Source organism: Eulemur rufifrons, chromosome 30, assembly GCF_041146395.1.
Source record: "Eulemur rufifrons isolate Redbay chromosome 30, OSU_ERuf_1, whole genome shotgun sequence".
In the NCBI taxonomy this organism is placed as follows: domain Eukaryota; kingdom Metazoa; phylum Chordata; class Mammalia; order Primates; family Lemuridae; genus Eulemur; species Eulemur rufifrons.
Window position 1 is genome coordinate 91,036,288 of NC_091012.1, and position 17,399 is coordinate 91,053,686.

Below are 17,399 nucleotides of genomic sequence, written 5' to 3' on the forward strand. Positions count from 1 at the left end.
CCAATTTCTCCATTTTTACAAGTACAAAAAGTTCTGACAGAACCTCAAAGAACTACATGTTTGCTATAGGAGACAGAGGAGCAGTAGTGGTATTCTGATTTCTCTGAACAAGGGAAGAGAAAAGTCCAAGCAGAAAGTAGTTCATGATCACATTAAAGAAAAGCACCCAACCAAGCACTCAGGGGGGGAAAGTGACACCACAGAAACAAGTGCAGAGTCTTAAGGCCTAGCATATGCTTCTTAAACTTCAATATAAATAGGAATCACCTGAGTATTTTACTAAAATGTAGGTTCTAATTCAGTAGATCTGGAGTGAGGCCTGAGATTCTGCATTTCTAACAAATCCCCATGTGATGTAAATACTGTGGTCTAGGACCACACTAGTAAAGATCTAGAGGACCACACTGGTGGAAGGACTGTATCACATCTTTACAAAGTAGCCAGAAAAATAAAATTGCACAAAACTTTTGTAGAAAGGAGGAAACAAAGGGAAGACTACTGTGAGTGAGAATATTCACTTAAATCTTCATCTTCAGCCTTTATCCTCTCTTCTTAGTATCTACATCCAAGTTTTCAACTGCCTACTTGACATCTACACTCAGGAGTGTTCCAGGGAACTAAAACTCCTCACATTCCATATTCTCTTCCTAAACCTGCTTCTTTCTCTGAAATTTACTACTTTGATCAATGATACTAACATCTTTCTAGTAAGCCCAGAGTGAAATCTTAAGGTAGCCTGATTTTTTCCCTTTTGATCCTCAATGTCCATATCCCAACCCAATTCAGGTCTTTATCATCATCCTTGCCCGCAAATTCTGCAATTTTTGGCTAGTGATTTTGAACTCTTTTTAGGGTCTAAGACTCCTTTAATAATCTTCTCAGAAAAAGCACATTTCCATAGAATTTTACATGTTATTTCAGAGGGTTCAAGGACAACTCCCCAAACTCATCCACAGATTCTGTATTAAAAACTCTTACCCTCTGGGATGAGTGCCCAGAAAGCTCATTTGAAGTACAGCACTGATAGCCCTGGCTTGGCCAGGTGCCTGATACAGACAGAGGCAGTAGTAGATTGACAGCATCTCTTCAATTTGTCCCCCAAAGACAAACCTAGAGTCCAGTTTGCAGAAAGCTCTCTACCTCATCTACAGGCTTTTCTACACTCATTCCCTACTTCTTCTGCCTCCAGCTTTGCCTCAGTTATAGTCTTCAGTTATTTACGCTCCTTTTTCGATCCTTTTCTTTCTTTTCTGTGAAGCCACTACCCTTACCGAGTAGCATCCGCTGTAGTTCCTTCCGCTCCTGCTCTTCTCGTTCACGTGATAGCTGAGAGCTGGTTTTCTTATTCTGCAACATGTTCTCGATGTTCTTTCCCATTTCTTCAAAGTCACTATCTTCAGCTGAACTGCTGTCTGTGTCAGTTGATAAGACTTCAGTTGATGACAAAACCCTAAAGAGAGAAAAAACAATGTTAAATTAAGACCAGGAGATATACAAAAGGATGGAAAGAGCTAAGAAAATACGGTTACAGGAAAGAGTAGAAAATTGGAAAATCTACCTTAAAAAGGCACACTCAAAATCCACTAAGACATGGGGCCCTTAACAGAAAAGCTTTGCAAAGTTTTCCTAAATATTTAGCCAACAAGGCAAGTTTGAAAAATTACAGTAACTCTTCAAAACTCCTACAGAAAACTTGAGAAACAAATCAGCACACTGGTCATTTTCAATAGCACATTACCATCCTCTCACAACTAAACCTTCAGAAAAAACCCTATCTGTCACCTATTCCTATTGTTCTGGCTTTCAGGTCCAAGTAGGCCATAAGAGTTGCCATTTAAAACTTTTGCCAAGCTGCTTTGAAGGGAACAGGTACTCAAGTGGTACTATTACAACAAATACTACCCTGTCATCACAAATATCTGACCACCTAGTCACATTTTTAGATGATCTCCTCTTCATTAGAAAATAGTGTCTGGGACCCTTCCCTTTTCCAGCTTGGATTTTCTTTTTTTGTTTGTTTGTTGTTTTGATTTTTTTTACCCGGAGCCACGCCCAAGAAGCCTTGAGCAAGTGGACTCCCCAGCTTGGATTTTCTATAGCACTAAAACAACACACTTGTTCTGTAGGTCAAAGATGCGCTGACATTCCTCTTTATAACGTTCCTGATGTTCTGCCACAGAAAACCTTGATCCACGGGCAAATTTACTCATGGGCCCCTCTCCAGAGCGAGCCTGTTCTGTTGACATTGTGCGCACCACATCAATCACTTCCCAGCGGGACAACTTTTTAATCTACGAGACAAACAGACATACACATACATAAATACATACGTACAAATCATTCAAGGATTTCGAAGGACAAACCAATCCCACATAATTAGAGCTAGACCAAAAAAGAAAAACCATCCCAAAGCAGATTAAAAAGAAAGCTTTGGGAAATCTAACTCCTGAAAAAGTATCCAAGACCCAGCATACTACAAAGTTCTCCAGATTGTTCTTTAAACCTGCCTCCTCGCCTTTCCCTCTTTATACAAGGCCCCTAGGATCCTCTAAGTTTTTATCTTCCATACTCACCTCTTCCTCAGGCACACCAAATTTACGTAGAAGCTGCTTGGCATTTTTCAGGGAAAGGCGACGGAGGTCTGCATCTGTTCCTGTCACTGTCTTCTTCACTGGCTGAGGCTCTTTATCATCCTATCTCAAACAAAAACAGGTGAGAATCCTAAGAAACTGAACTCCTTATACTAAACATCTAAGTCATTCTGACAATTTAACCACTTTCCAGGTCCTCCACCTCCATTCATCTCCATTCAACCTCCACTCTTTCTCCCTTGACTTTCTTCTTCTAGAAATTCAGACATTCTTACCTTCTGCTGTGTTGGTTTGTTTGGAATCTTCACATAGGAGAATCCTTCACCACACCCTGTGGGATCTGCCACCCCGGTCACCTCTAGGAGACACTTGCCCTTCATGGCAGCAATGAAGGCCCTTGTGGTATTCCACGGAGCAGTGCGAACCTGAGATACAGAAAAAGATTCTCAGGCCTGTAGGAAACATTTGCTCTATGTCTAGCCATTACCTAGAAGGGTAAAATAATTACAATGAACTTTCTTAAACTGTTCACAAAGATCAGCAATTAAACATGGCTGCCTAGTACTCAGTTCTTTTCTTTTGTATGTATGATACTTAAGTCATGACAGTAAATAGAGGCCAAGAGTTCAATCAGGGTAAGCAGAAATATAAGGAACAGTACTATCCTTCAGCCCCATATCCCTTGGACTTCACTAAGCATTCTCAAGTAAAGTGTTTTCCCCTACCCTCACAATGCTCAAAATTAGACTGATGACTGCATTTGATTATCCAATTGCTCGAATAGCTTCTTTAGAATGATCTATACGTTCTCAAAATAGATTATATGCATGCTTTCAAAGCACTGGTCCCAAACGTAGCAGCACTAAATCAAAGTCCATTATTCTATCTCTGTCACAGGTTTGGTCAAAAAGGTCTGTCCTCTCCTGGGACCTTGAATAGTGTTTACCAATCCCACAAAATAATTAAGAGAATTAAGACAAGGGGAAAATGTGCTCACAAACTAGTCAACAGTATACACGATTGGCTAGAAAATGGACAATTCTTTATTCAAGATTCAATCTTGAAGGCCATTCAACAGAATCCTTAAATTCTGAAACTCTTAGACATCCACTCATTTTTCATTCTAGCCATGAAAGAGTAGTACAATGCTTTGCTCATTCTCTGCTTTTTACAATCAATTACTCATGTAACAAATATTTATTGAATACCTAACTACATGCCAGGCACTACCTTCTCATGAACCTCATGTCAGGGAGGAAAAAACCAAATAGCCAACCAAGTTCAATGTTATACTATCAATATCATGATAAGAAAGTGAAGGGTGCTGGCTGGGGATGATGCCTCATGCCTGTAATCCCAGCACTTTGGGAGGCCGATGCAGGAGGATTGCTTGAGGCCAGGAGTTCAAGACCAGCCTCGGCAACATAGCCAGACCCTGTCTCTACAAAAAAATTTAAAAATTAGCCAGATAGGCCGGGCGTGGTGGCTCACGCCTGTAATCCTAGCACTCTGGGAGGCCGAGGTGGGCGGATCGTTTGAGCTCAGGAGTTCGAGACCAGCCTGAGCAAGAGCGAGACCCCATCTCTACTAAAAATAGAAAGAAATTATATGGACAGCTAAAAATATATATAGAAAAAATTAGCCGGGCATGGTGGCGCATGCCTGTAGTCCCAGCTACTCGGGAGGCTGAGACAGGAGGATCGCTTGAGCTCAGGAGTTTGAGGTTGCTGTGAGCTAGGCTGACGCCACGGCACTCACTCTAGCCTGGGCAACAGAGTGAGACTCTGTCTCAAAAAAAAAAAAAAAAAAAAAAATTAGCCAGATAGTCCCAGTTACTCAGGAGGCTGAGGTGATAGGATTGCTTGAGCCCATGAGTTGAAAGCCACAGTGAGCTATGATCCGGCCACTGCACTCCAGCCTGGGCAACAAAGTGAGAACCTGAGACCATGTCTCAAAAAAAAAAAAACCAAAACCCGAAAAGAAAGAAAGGTAAAAGGTGCTATAAGTACATAAAGGGAAGGATTATCATCCCATCCTAACCCCAGGGTGAGAATGAGGGAAAGCTTCCAAGAGATTATAATTTGCAGATGAAGGTCAGATGGAAAGGGAGTAGAGAAAAAAATATCCCAGGCAGAAGAAATAACAGTTGCAAAATTCTGGAAAGTAAGAGAAAGAAATTCAGGGAACTGAATCAACTTCAGTATGTTTGGAGCTTAGAGTATAAGATGGGCAATGACAGGAGATGAAAGACAGTTAGAATTATATGCAAGGGCCAAATCATGTAGAGTCATAAATTATATTAAGGATTTTTCTAAAAGAAGGATCCAGAGAAAGTTTATGGGCAGTAGAATGATATGATCAAATATTGGGGTTTTCTGTCTTTCTTTCTTTCTTTTTATTTTAATAGAGGCAGGGCCTTGCCCTATGACCTAGGCTTGAGTACAGTGGTGTCATCATAACTCACTGCAACCTTGAACTCCTGGGCTCAAGCGATCCTCCTGCCTCAGCTTCATCAGTAGCTGGGACTATAGGTGTGCACCACCATGCCAGCTAATTTTTCTTATTTTTTGAAGAGATGGGGTCTCGTTCTTGCAGGCTGGTCTTGAATTCCTGGCCTCAAGGGATCCTCCCACCTTGGCCTCCTAAACTGTTGTGATTACATGTGTGAGCCACTGCGCCTGGCCAAATTTTTGTTTTCACAGGTAATTCAACTCTTTAACAAATGGTGCTGGAATAATTAGACATTCATATTTTAAAAAACAAACTTTAGCCCATACCTTGCACCCTATACAAAATTCACTCAAATCTAAATGTAAGATCTAAAACAATGAAACTTTTAGTAAAAAACATAAAAAAAATCTGTGACCTTAGATTAGACAAAAATTTCTTAGATACAGCACCAAAACCACAAGCAACAAAAGAGAATATTGAGAAATTGGACTTCATAAGACATTAAGACAATTAAAAGACAAACAACAGATTGGAAGAAAATCTTTGCAAATAAGTTACCTGATAAAGGACTCTTACCTAGAATAAGTGAAAAACTCTCAAAACTCAGTAAGAACACAAACAACTAATTAAAACAAAAATGGACAAAAGAGATGAACAAACACTTCACCAAAGAAGATACATGGATGATGAATAAGTACACAAAAATATGTTCAACATCTTTAGCCATTAGGAAAATGCAAATTAAAACCACAATGAAGGCCAGGCACAATGGCTGACGCTCAGGAGTTTGAGACCAGCCTGAGCAAGAATAAGACCCTGTCTCTACTAAAAATAGAAAAAATTAGCCAGGCACAGTGGCACGTGTCTATAGTCCCAGCTACTTGGGAGACTAAGGCAGAAGGCCAGGAGATGGAGATTGCAGTGAGCTAGATTGCACTACTCTATTCTAGCCAGGGCAACAGAGCGAGACCCTGTCTCAAAAACAAACAGGCCAGGCACCATGGCTCATACCTATAATACTCTACTCATACTCTACCCAGGGCATCACTGCACTCTACCCAGGGCGACAGAGGGAGACTCTGTCTCAAAAACAAACAAAAAAAAATCACAATGAGGGACCACTTCACACCCACTAGGAGGGCCACAAATTAAAAAAAAAAGGAAATAACAAGTATTGGCAAGGATGTGGAGAAAATGGAACCCTCCTATGTTGCTAGTACGAATAGAAAATGGTTTCCTTCACTATGGGTTTCAAGATGAAAAATGAAAAAATAAAAAGAACGAATATAAAATGGTACAGCTGCTGTAGAAAACAGTGACAGTTCTTCAAAAGGTTAAAATTACCATATGACTCATCAATTCTACTTTTAGGTGTTTACCCAAAAGAAAAGGAAATATATATTAATGCAAAGATTTATATGTGAATATTCACAGCACAGTTATACACAAATTTTTAAAATGGCTTTATTTGTAATAACCAAAAACTGAACAACCAAAATGTTCTAAGGCAATTAAATTGTGGTACATATGTACCATGGAATACTAATAAAAAAGTAAAAACAAACAAGCTACCAATACATACAACAACCTAGACGAATATGCTCACCAAATGGTGCTGGGGAAACTGGACAGCCACATGCAAAAGAATTGAAGTTAGCCCCTTTTTGACACCACATACAAAAATAACTCAAAATGGATCAAAGACCTCAACCAAAGAGCAAAAACTGTACTACTCTTAGAAGAAAACATAGGGCAAAAGCTTCATGACATTGCATTTGGTATTGACTTTGGAATATGACATCAAAAGCACCAACAATAAAAGTAAAAATAGACAAACTGGACTATATCAAAATTAAAAACCTCTACATATCAAAGAACACAATCAACAGAGTGAAAAGGCAACCTATGGAGTGGAAAGAAATATTTGCAAATCATTTATCTGATAAGGTGTTAATATCCATAATACATAAAGAATTCCTACAGGCTGGGTGCGGTGGCTCACGCCTGTAATCCTAGCACTCTGGGAGGCCGAGGAGGGAGGATCGCTCATGGTTAGGAGTTCGAGACCAGTCTGAGCAAGAGTAAGACCCCGTCTCTACTAAAAAATAGAAAGAAATTATCTGGACAACTAAAAACATATACAGAAAAAATTAGCCAGGCATGGTGGCGCATGCCTGTAGTCCCAGCTACTCCGGAGGCTGAGGCAGGAGGATTGCTTGAGCCCAGGAGTTTGAGGTTGCTGTGAGCTAGGCTGACACCATGGCACTCTAGCCTGGGCAACAACAGAGGGAGACTGTCTCAAAAAAAAAAAAAAAAAAAAGAATTCCTACAACTCAGCAACAAAAAACCAAACAACCCAGTAAAAAAGTGGGGCAAGGGACTTGAATAGTTATTTCTCCAAAGACAACATAAAAAGACCAACAAGCACATGAAAGAAAAGATACTCAGTGTCATTAGTCATTTGGGAAATGCAAATCAAAACCACAATGAGATACTACTTCACATCCATTAGGATGGCTACGATAAAATAAAACAGAAAATAACAAGTGTCGGCAAGGATGTGGAGAAATTGGAACTCTTGCACACTGCTGGTGGGAATGCAAAATGCTGCAGCTGCTATGGAAAACAGTAAGCAGGTCCCTTAAAAAATTAAAAATAGATTACTATGTGGAGTCACTAATCCTGTTTCTGGGTATATATCCAAAAGAACTGAAAGCATGGTCTTCAGGAGATACTTGTATACTCACATTCACAGGAGCACTATTCACAATAGCCAAGAGGTGGAAGCAACCCCAAATATTCATCAACGAACAAATGGATAAACAAAAGTGGTATATACATAAAATGGAATATTATTCAGCCTTAAAAAAAAGGAAATTCTGACACATGTTACAACATGGATGAACCTTGAGGACATTATGGTATTTATTGAGGACAATAAACCAGTCACAAAGACAAATACTGGCCGGGCGCGGTGGCTCACGCCTGTAATCCTAGCACTCTGGGAGGCCGAGGTGGGCGGATCGTTTGAGCTCAGGAGTTCGAGACCAGCCTGAGCAAGAGCGAGACCCCACCTCTACTAAAAATAGAAAGAAATTATATGGACAGCTAAAAATATATATAGAAAAAATTAGCCGGGCATGGTGGCGCATGCCTGTAGTCCCAGCTACTCGGGAGGCTGAGACAGGAGGATCGCTTGAGCTCAGGAGTTTGAGGTTGCTGTGAGCTAGGCTGACGCCACGGCACTCACTCTAGCCTGGGCAACAGGGTGAGACTCTGTCTCAAAAAAAAAAAAAAAAAAAAGACAAATACTACAGGATTCCACTTACATGAGGTATCTAATGTAGTCAAATTCACAGAAACAAAGTAGAATGAATGGTAGTTGCTAAGGGCTGAGGAGAGGAGAAAATGGGAAGGGTTGTTGTTTAACGGGTATGGAGTTTCAGTTTTGCAAGATGAAAAGAGTTCTGGAGACGAGTTGCCAAACAATGTGAATGTACTTAACACTACTGAATTGTACACTTAAAAATTAAGATGTTTAACTTTATGTTATGTATATTTTACCAGAATTTTTAAAAAAAAGCATACTATATGATTTCATGATCTAAAATTCTAGAAAATACAAAGTAATCTACAGTGACAGAAAGCAGATCAGTGGTTGCCAGGGTACAGACACAGGGTAGGGAAAAGAAGAGGCAGAAAGGAGAAAGAGATTTCAGTAGAGAACAAAGAAATTTTGGGGGGTGACAGGTATGCTCATTATTTTGTCATGAGGATTTCACAGGTATAAACATGTCAAAACATATCAAATAGTATACTTTATGTGCAGTTTATTATATGTCAATTTTATCTCAATAATGCTGTTTCTTTAAAAAGGATAACTGAGATGCACTAATAAAAATTAGCGTAAAGCCTTACCTCATCATCAATCTTCATCTGAAAATCTTCCTCATTTTCTTCTTCCGGAGCAAAAAAGGACTTCTCACCATAGCCAGCATCCTAGAAGAGGATAAATCCATGCATACATCAGTCAATTGAAAAACACAAAGCACAAGTTTTATTGAATATTAAGTATAGAATATCAAAGCTTATTTTGCATAGACAATGAATTCTGTAAAGTCTTCACTGTATCTTTCACCACTGTACAATCCTTAAGCTATTAGAAGACATATTACCACATTCTAAGGAACTTACTAGCTAATATACAAATAGGGCCTATAAGGACGCTAAACAGAGGTGCTCATTAACTGAGACTCACTAACTCAGTGGGACAGAGCTATACTGTCCCACCCAGATAGATCTTTTCTGTTTTGGCCTTATAAGGATTCTGTCCTTCTCTAAACCATACATCTAACGCCATCATCATCTCTGCCCACTTGGGAAGCTAAAAAGTACTCTTCCTGCTTATATGCCTGTCTTGCAAAGAGGAGAGATTCAAGTCACCACGGATGAGCAATCATTTTCAAAGCAAAGCAATATGCCTTAAGTCCCTCATTAAACCTTCCCACTGACATTTAGCTACATTGTAATTTTCCCCAGAACTGATACACACAGGGAGTACCTCATACAGTTTGAATTTTTTAGTAACTGGTAACAATCTAGTAACTATCTCTAAGACGGTGAGAAAGAGTCTTCTCTCCTATCTCTCTCAAAAACAACACAGGCATAAGCAGTGCCTAAGAGGAAGGTGTTCACCTTCAGTCGCTGCTCTGCGGCTATCATGCTATAATAAGCGCAGCACTGCTCTGGTGACACCATAGCTCTGATCTCCTCTTCAGTTGGTAAACGAAAATCAGACTTTAGCACCCACCAGTTTGAGTCCATCCCTGGAAAAGATGCAGAGAGAGAGAATGAGACTGTTCTGAATTCCAAAGGCCCTGACATTCACTGACAGCAATAGGGATAGCAAACCAAGACTGAACCAGGCAATGCCTAGAAGGTAACATGCCTAGCCACAGTTGTTGACATGACTGTCTGGCCAAGAAAACCCCTGCTGCTAGGTTTCCTACATATAAGATATCCAACAATCACACACTGAATTTCCTGGCAGCCAAAATAAAAAAATTAATCAGAGCCTCCATAGATTTGCTACCTCCTACCTTTGATGGCCAATAATTTCTATTTTATTAGCTGTATGCTTATCCCTTAACTGAAAGCCATCATAATTCTTTTCTTTTTAAAGACAGGGTCCTACTCTGTCACCCAGGCTAGAGTGCAGTGGTGCAATCATAGCTCACTCCAACTTCAAAATCTTGGGCTCAAGTGATCCTCTTGCCTCTGCCTCCCAAATAGCTAGGACTACAAGCATGTACCACCACACCCAGCTGATTTTTCAAAAAATTTTTTTTGCAGAGACAGAATCTTGCTATATTGCTCAGGCTGGTCTCAAACTCCTGGTCTCAAGCAATCCTCCTGCCTTGGACTCCCAAAGTGTTGGGATTATGGGCATGAGGCACCATGCTTGGCCCCGTAACTCATTTCTTGGAAAGAGGCAGACAGGACAAATAACTAGTCACAACTGATGACCTGTGCGTTTGAAGTCAGCGCAGAGCTTTAGCCTCTTTCGGATGCTGCTTTCTGAATGGGAAGGAAAGGCTTTTTTTATATCTTCCATTCGGATCCGCCGTGGCCGATCTTTACTCTTCCAGAAAAGGCGATAAATAAAAACCTGCCCAACAAACCAAATGTATTTTATTTGGCAAAGAAAAGAATAAAAGTTCTCACTAGGGCCTCTTTCCCCACTAAGTGCCAGTATTTTCATCTTTCCTGATGTGCTCCCTAACCCACATACCGTTTTTATATACATCCTGACCCCCTTCCTATCTTTCCAGCCTTACCTGTAGAAAGTCTCGAATATGTGTATTGGCCCTTTTGGAGTTGGGCCCAGGAACTTCAAACAAGGGGCATTGCTGGCCAACCACAAAAATATCTACTAATTCCCGAATATAGTAACCCTGTCTTGTCCGAATAATCAGGAAGTCAGTTTCTGGCATCTTATGAAGATAAATTGGAGCACGAAAAAGGTTGTTCTCAAATGCCTAGCAGAAGTAAAAACATAAAAATTATATACAGAAATGCCCTAGTAAATTCAGTCAATTAATGAAAAAGGAAATTTAAGCTTGTTGCTCTCCATCTGCATTATGCTATCTAACGTCTATCCAGTAATATAAACAAATTATAACATGGAATATCAAAAGGGATTAAACAATTTTTTATCCACTGTCTTTTAGTATCAGTAGTGAAGAAAATAAAGGATTTGGATTCAGGTGATGGTAGCTCTGTCATTACCTGTATGATATCAGACAAATTATTTAATCTCTCTGAGCTTCATTTTCCCCAACTACAAAATGGAGTTACTTAAAATATCTATACCTCATAGGATTGCTATGAAGATTATACACGAAAATCACTTTATAAACTAACAAGTACTACATTACTACCCTAGACTCCAACATAGCCCCTGACAGACAACAGGTGAAATCAAAACATGTGTTGAATAAATTAGTGAATTAATTAAAAAATAAAACAACAAAAACAAAAAATAACCAAATAGGTACAAACTATATTAGAGAGGACAGAATAAACACAAAGGAAAACACAGGACAGTAGGACAGAGGACAGCAGAACAGAAACATTTATGAAGTAGTTTAAGCAGAAGCCAGATGAGGATTAACTATTACAAGAAGCCTGTGAGTCTAAGGAAAGTCTCTCCACAAAATCAGAAGAGTGGCCAGAAAGGAAGATCTTCATTATATGGGAGTGGAAAGAAAATTCTAAATGTGAAACGTACACAGAAAAAGAATTACATGAAAAGATAGGAAAGGATATTTAAGAGACTACAAAAGTAGCCACAAAAGGAGAGGATGGATTGGTAGAAAACCTCAATAGAAAAAAACCTCAATAGAAAGTTACAGTAGAGGAATGCCAAAGACAGTATAAAGACACTCAAAACCTAGTGGGAAATGGACTACAGATGTAAAAAATAAAGATAAAATAGGCTTTGCAAGTGCTTTAGGAGAGAAGCAATAGCAATAATGGAATAAACTAAGTGTAAGAGTAGGGAAAATGGCCAAGGTTCCCAAGAGAAATGAAGTGGAGGAAAAAAACAAGACAGGAGACTGCTAGAGATTTCCCCACATAATTTGTGGACCTCCATACTTCCCCTTGAATATATAAAAGCTGTTACCAGAGGACCTTTCTACACCCATTAGAACAAAGGAGGAAAAAAAAACATTTCACTATGGCTGGGGACTATAGATGGCACAGTTCAGGTGTGGTTCAATACTCACAATGACCAAATTAATATGATCAAAATGCACCCATTTCACACACAGGAATTAAACATTCATAAATTATAGTAAATTATTAATCTTAGGTTGGCTTCTCTATGCCATCCAAATGTTATTGGGCTTCCCTAGTTTTCAAAAAACCGTATATAGCCTAAGAGCAACACAATTCAGAGCCAGTTTTAGGAAAAAGATTTTTTAAAAAACATTTTTGAATTATACTCATCTTCCCCATATTTGATACACAACAGCCTCTCAATCAACTAAAATTGGTTCTTTCTGAGCTGACTAACTCATCTGTCAATTTCCTTAGAAAAAAGTAGAAACAGGAAGGAATTCCTCACCTGCAATAATTGGCCAGGATGGAGAGAGCCTAGGAAGGGAGATGTATGACAATAAACAGTTTCCCCATATTTACAATCTGGTGCTCCAGGATCTTTTCCAGGTTTCTATAAGGAACACAGCAGACCCAGTTACTATCACAGAATATAATACAATTAATAATCCTACACAATATATTCCAAGAGCATGGCAATTTTCTAATAAAGGTTGAGTATCCCTTATCCGAAATGCTTGGGACCAGAAGTGTTTTGGTTTCTGGAATATTTACATTATACTTCAGTTGGGCATCCCAAATCTGGAAATCCAAAATCCAATGAGCATTTCCTTTGAGCTTCATGTTAGTGCTCAAAAGTTTTGGATTTTAGTTTCATATTTTCAAATTTGGGATGTTCAACCTCTATTACTAAGTCCAAAAAAGATACTACTCCTTTCTCCTCCCAAATTTATAACATAAAAAAGACAAAATACATGCCCATAGTTTATCACTAGATATTTAACTATAGCTATATTAATAACAAAAATTTGAGCAGAGACTCACCCGTTTATAATAGTTCTTTATCTTCGTTGCCATGCCAACCTGCATCATTAAGGGCCCATTTTCCTCACTATATTCTGCAAGAATAAGATCTCCATCTTTGCCTGTGAGGTCCTGAGGTGTGCGCATAAAAAACATCTCTCCACCACCTGAAGCTTGCCTCTCTTGTTCTCTCATCTGCCCAGAACAAAGAAAATACAGTCCAGCTCCCGATAGGACACTAACTACACACACTAATGTATTCAACCTGAGACAAACACACCAAAAAAGATTTTACTTGGCTATTTTTCAAATTCATTATAAAAATTTTGAAACATACTACATAGTAAAGTTGAAAGAACAGTACAGTCAACCCTCCATATCTATGGGTTCTGCATCCATGGATTTAACCAACCAACCACAAACCAAAAATATTTGGGAAAAAAATTGCATCTGCACTGAATATGTACAGACTTTTTTTTGTCATTATTCCCTAAACAATACAGTATAACAACCATTTACACAGCTTTTACATGGTATTAGGTATTATAAGTAATCTAGAGATGATTTAAAGTATATGGGAGGATGTACATAGGTTATATGCAAATACCATGTCATTTTATATCAGAGACTTGAGCATCTGAGGATTTTGGTATCCATAGGAGGTCTTGGAACCAATCCCTCAGAGATACTGAGGGATGACTATACTATGAACACCTATTATCCTACCACCATGTAACTATTTATATTTTGCCATATTTATCTGTAACTGTCTTTCTACAGATTTCGCTGAACCATTTTTAAAAGTTGTAGTAATTGTGATACTTCACCATTAAATATTTTCACATGCACTCCCTAATAAGGACATCCTCCTAAATAACCAAAATAACATCCTATCACATAGGATGAAATAAATACATAGGAGAGGTCGGGTGCAGTGGTTCACACCTGTAATCCTAGCACTCTGGGAGGCCAAGGCAGGAGGATTGCTTGAGCTCCCCAGTTAGAGGTCAGCATGAGCAAGAGCAAGACCCCATCTCTACAAAAAATAGAAAAATTAGCCAGGTGTGGTGGTGTGCGCCTGCAGTCCCAGCTACTTGGGAGGCTGAAGCAGGAGGATTGCTTGAGCCCAAGAGTTTGAGGTTGCAGTGAGCTATGATGACACCACTGCACTCTAGCCAGGGCAACAGAGCAAGACTCTGTCTCCAAAAACCATAAAAATAAATAAATAAATACATGGGAGAAAATAAATAATTCTCTGATATAATCCAGTATATTCCCCCCATTTGTACTGCAATATCTTTCAAAGCTGCTTTTTTTTCCCAACCAGAATTCAACTATACCTTGGCCTTCTTTTTGATGTGCTTTAGCAAAGGCTGGACTGAGTGGGGACCTGGCTGAGACAGTGCCCCAAAGGAGTACTTTTTCAGAGGTGGGCGATGGAACTGCCGGAGTTTGATGGGCCCCATATGGGTAGGAAAGAAGGGCTGCCGTAATTCCACAGCAGGAATTGAATGCTAAAACAAGAAATAGAAGTATTTTTTAGTATTGAAAATTAATGTTAACTCTAGCCTAGGCCAAGATTTACCCATATCCTCCCATCAGAACAAAGCAGGAGGTTCCCCTCCACCATATAAAAGATAGTATTTGTACCTGGATAATATTCCCTCCAAAGGTGCCTCGAAGACCCTGTTGCTTGGGGTAGTAATACTCATCATTGGAGAGATTCCATGGATCTTTCACTTCTGGCTGAGACATGTTCTAATGATAGATCATGAAATAAGCCTTAGTCAGACTACCCTTCTCCATTACCTTTCTCTGCTCTAAACATCAAGCCCCTTTTCTCTTCACAGACCTGCTGTGGTTCCTCCTTGATGACTCCTGTTTTCCCTAAGAGAATTCGACTCTTCTTCAGAGATGATTCCTTCTTATTCTCCTTGGAGGGAGAGTTAGAGGTGGCCTCTTCCTTCTCATCAGGAATTTCTGATGAAACAAAAATCACTCCAGTTGCTATCCCTGAAGATTTATCTTTCTTACCAACATCTTTGCAGTTCCTAACTAGCTATCTCATCCCATTCCAGACCAAATCTAATCCATGATTCACTCTAACTGAACAAACTACACTGACGCTGCAAACGTTCCACTTTCCAACATTCCTACATGAGTTTTCCCTAAACTATACCCAAATACTACAAACTGACAGCCATAACTTTGCCCTCTCAAACTGCCATCTGGAGTTTCTAGTCTTAACCTTCCCCAGTCCTTCTGATTTCCTCCTGCCCTGTGGGGAGTTAGCTATGTTCCCCGCAAAGAGGTCCTTTTCTCTTTGTTCTGATCAGGTCTCTAAGTTGACTACGCCAGTTTGCAGGGAGTTAGCTACGCTCCCTGCAAAGAGGTTTTTTCTTCCCATCAGGTCTCTCAGGCAGGTCATCGCAAAGGATGAAAAATATAGTAGGAAACAGAAATAAAAGATAAAGTAATGGCAATAATAATACACAGCGCCAAAGATATAGTTTATAAAGTAAAAGTTTATGAAAATAGATAAAGAAGGGTATCCAGATGGAAATATTTTACCCGCATAAAATACCTCCCTGACTGAAACTCCACACAGGTATTTTATAGGGTACATACAGGCTCCCCGTTGCCAAGGGCAACGGGATTTGCATACTAACAGGCAGTTTGCTTTAGGGTCAAAGTCTCCTAAAAGGCTACTACAGATCCTTTAACTAGCTCTAACTAGGGGAACAATGAGTTATAAAACTGTCTTGGGGCAAACTTCTAAGTTTTATGATAAGGCTATTACTTTAGCAACAAACAGAGACATCTTGGCTCTGGTGATTGTGTTCTTGGAGACAGAGATGATCCCAGAAGTCAACATGGGCTGTGCTTTGTGTTAATTACTTTAACCGCATGGTGCCATGCTTGGGCATTATTAGCATATCTATAACATCAGCTCTCATCTGGGGGGGGGGGTCTACCTGTCAGCTCCAGCAACCTTTGGTTCTAAGGGAGGCCTGCCTTGTCTTTCAAAACAGGTGAGAACCATAGGCCCAGTTTACAGCTGTCTCTTTGAAGTGCAGCTTCTACTGACCAGCAAGATGCCCTCCTGAGATGTGGCAGCTTTTGAACTAACACATTTATTTTTTCTTTAAGGCAAAGCCTTACTTGACTTCTGAAATCAAATTTTGTCTCCAGAAATACAGGGAGCATTTCTATAACTCAGTATTCTTAGGCTCAACACTGCCCCTTGACATTAACAGCAAGCTGTCAAAGTTGGAAAAGGAACACTGGCCTCTGCCGGTAACATACCCAAAATAAGATTTTCATCATTGGGATCAAGTGTCAAAACAGGAGGCTCCAACAGGTGGGGCATGGCCTGAGCATCCCAAATAATATTGTCCTCCCAGCGTCCATACACCAGATCCTCATTGTCAATGGGAAAAATAGAGTACCAAGGTTTGTCATCATCCAGAGTGGCTGCAAAACCTATTCAAAACAGAAAGAGGAAATACTCAATAACAGATAAAACATTTATACCCCTTTCAATCATGATTCTAACAAAGCTCAAAAGAGTAAATGTTAGAGTTACTCATGTAGCTAGTGAAAAGGAACCTAAACAATGTATTTCTCACTTTAAAAAAATGATGTAAACAAAAACGTTCACTGTAATATTATTTATAATTGTCAAAATTGAAATAGCCTAAATGTTTAATAAGAAATGGTTAAATAAAGTATGGTAATAAATTGTGTGGTAAAATATGCTAACAATAAATGGTAATAAAACATATTAAGTACAACTATTGGTTGTAACAAAATACAATTATTGGTAAATTATGAAACATTCCTAAAAGAATACTATGCATCCAGTAAAGTATCTGGGCATAATGGAAGGGAAAAGGGAAAAAACTTATTTCCTAGATTTAAAAAATTAGACAATTTTGTTTTTCCTCCAAATTATAAAAGTAATCCAGGTTAACTGAAAAAAAAAATTTGGAAAATACAGAAAGGTAGAAGGAAGAATCTGAAGCTGTCTCTGATCTTACAAATCAGAAATAACCAGGCTGGGCGCAGTGGCTCACGCCTGTAATCCTAGCACTCTGGGAGGCCGAGGCGGGTAGATCACTCGAGGTCAGGAATTCGAGACCAGCCTGAAAAAGAGCGATACCCCGTCTCTACTAAAAATAGAAAGAAATGATCTGGACAGCTAAAAATATA

The 17,399-nt window shown here is 39.3% G+C and overlaps 1 protein-coding gene across 6 annotated transcripts in view; it reads right to left on the reverse strand.

Moving 5' to 3' along the window:
* Window positions 1-17,399, reverse strand: part of TAF1 (TATA-box binding protein associated factor 1) — a 76,249-nt gene that overhangs the window by 48,442 nt on the left and 10,408 nt on the right. For all 6 annotated transcript variants that reach the window (XR_011231949.1, XM_069463812.1, XM_069463809.1 and 3 more), the window contains exons 9-22: window positions 16,494-16,670; window positions 15,040-15,167; window positions 14,838-14,945; window positions 14,528-14,701; window positions 13,209-13,382; window positions 12,673-12,777; window positions 10,880-11,080; window positions 10,569-10,710; window positions 9,738-9,868; window positions 8,961-9,041; window positions 2,867-3,016; window positions 2,574-2,693; window positions 2,116-2,291; window positions 1,272-1,450 (exon numbers count right to left, since the gene is read on the reverse strand). Coding sequence is in view for 5 of the 6 variants with exons in the window: in XM_069463812.1 (XP_069319913.1) it covers window positions 1,272-1,450; window positions 2,116-2,291; window positions 2,574-2,693; window positions 2,867-3,016; window positions 8,961-9,041; window positions 9,738-9,868; window positions 10,569-10,710; window positions 10,880-11,080; window positions 12,673-12,777; window positions 13,209-13,382; window positions 14,528-14,701; window positions 14,838-14,945; window positions 15,040-15,167; window positions 16,494-16,670 (2,046 nt within the window). In the remaining variant the exon portion in view is untranslated. The remainder of the gene's footprint in view (window positions 1-1,271; window positions 1,451-2,115; window positions 2,292-2,573; window positions 2,694-2,866; window positions 3,017-8,960; window positions 9,042-9,737; window positions 9,869-10,568; window positions 10,711-10,879; window positions 11,081-12,672; window positions 12,778-13,208; window positions 13,383-14,527; window positions 14,702-14,837; window positions 14,946-15,039; window positions 15,168-16,493; window positions 16,671-17,399) is intronic.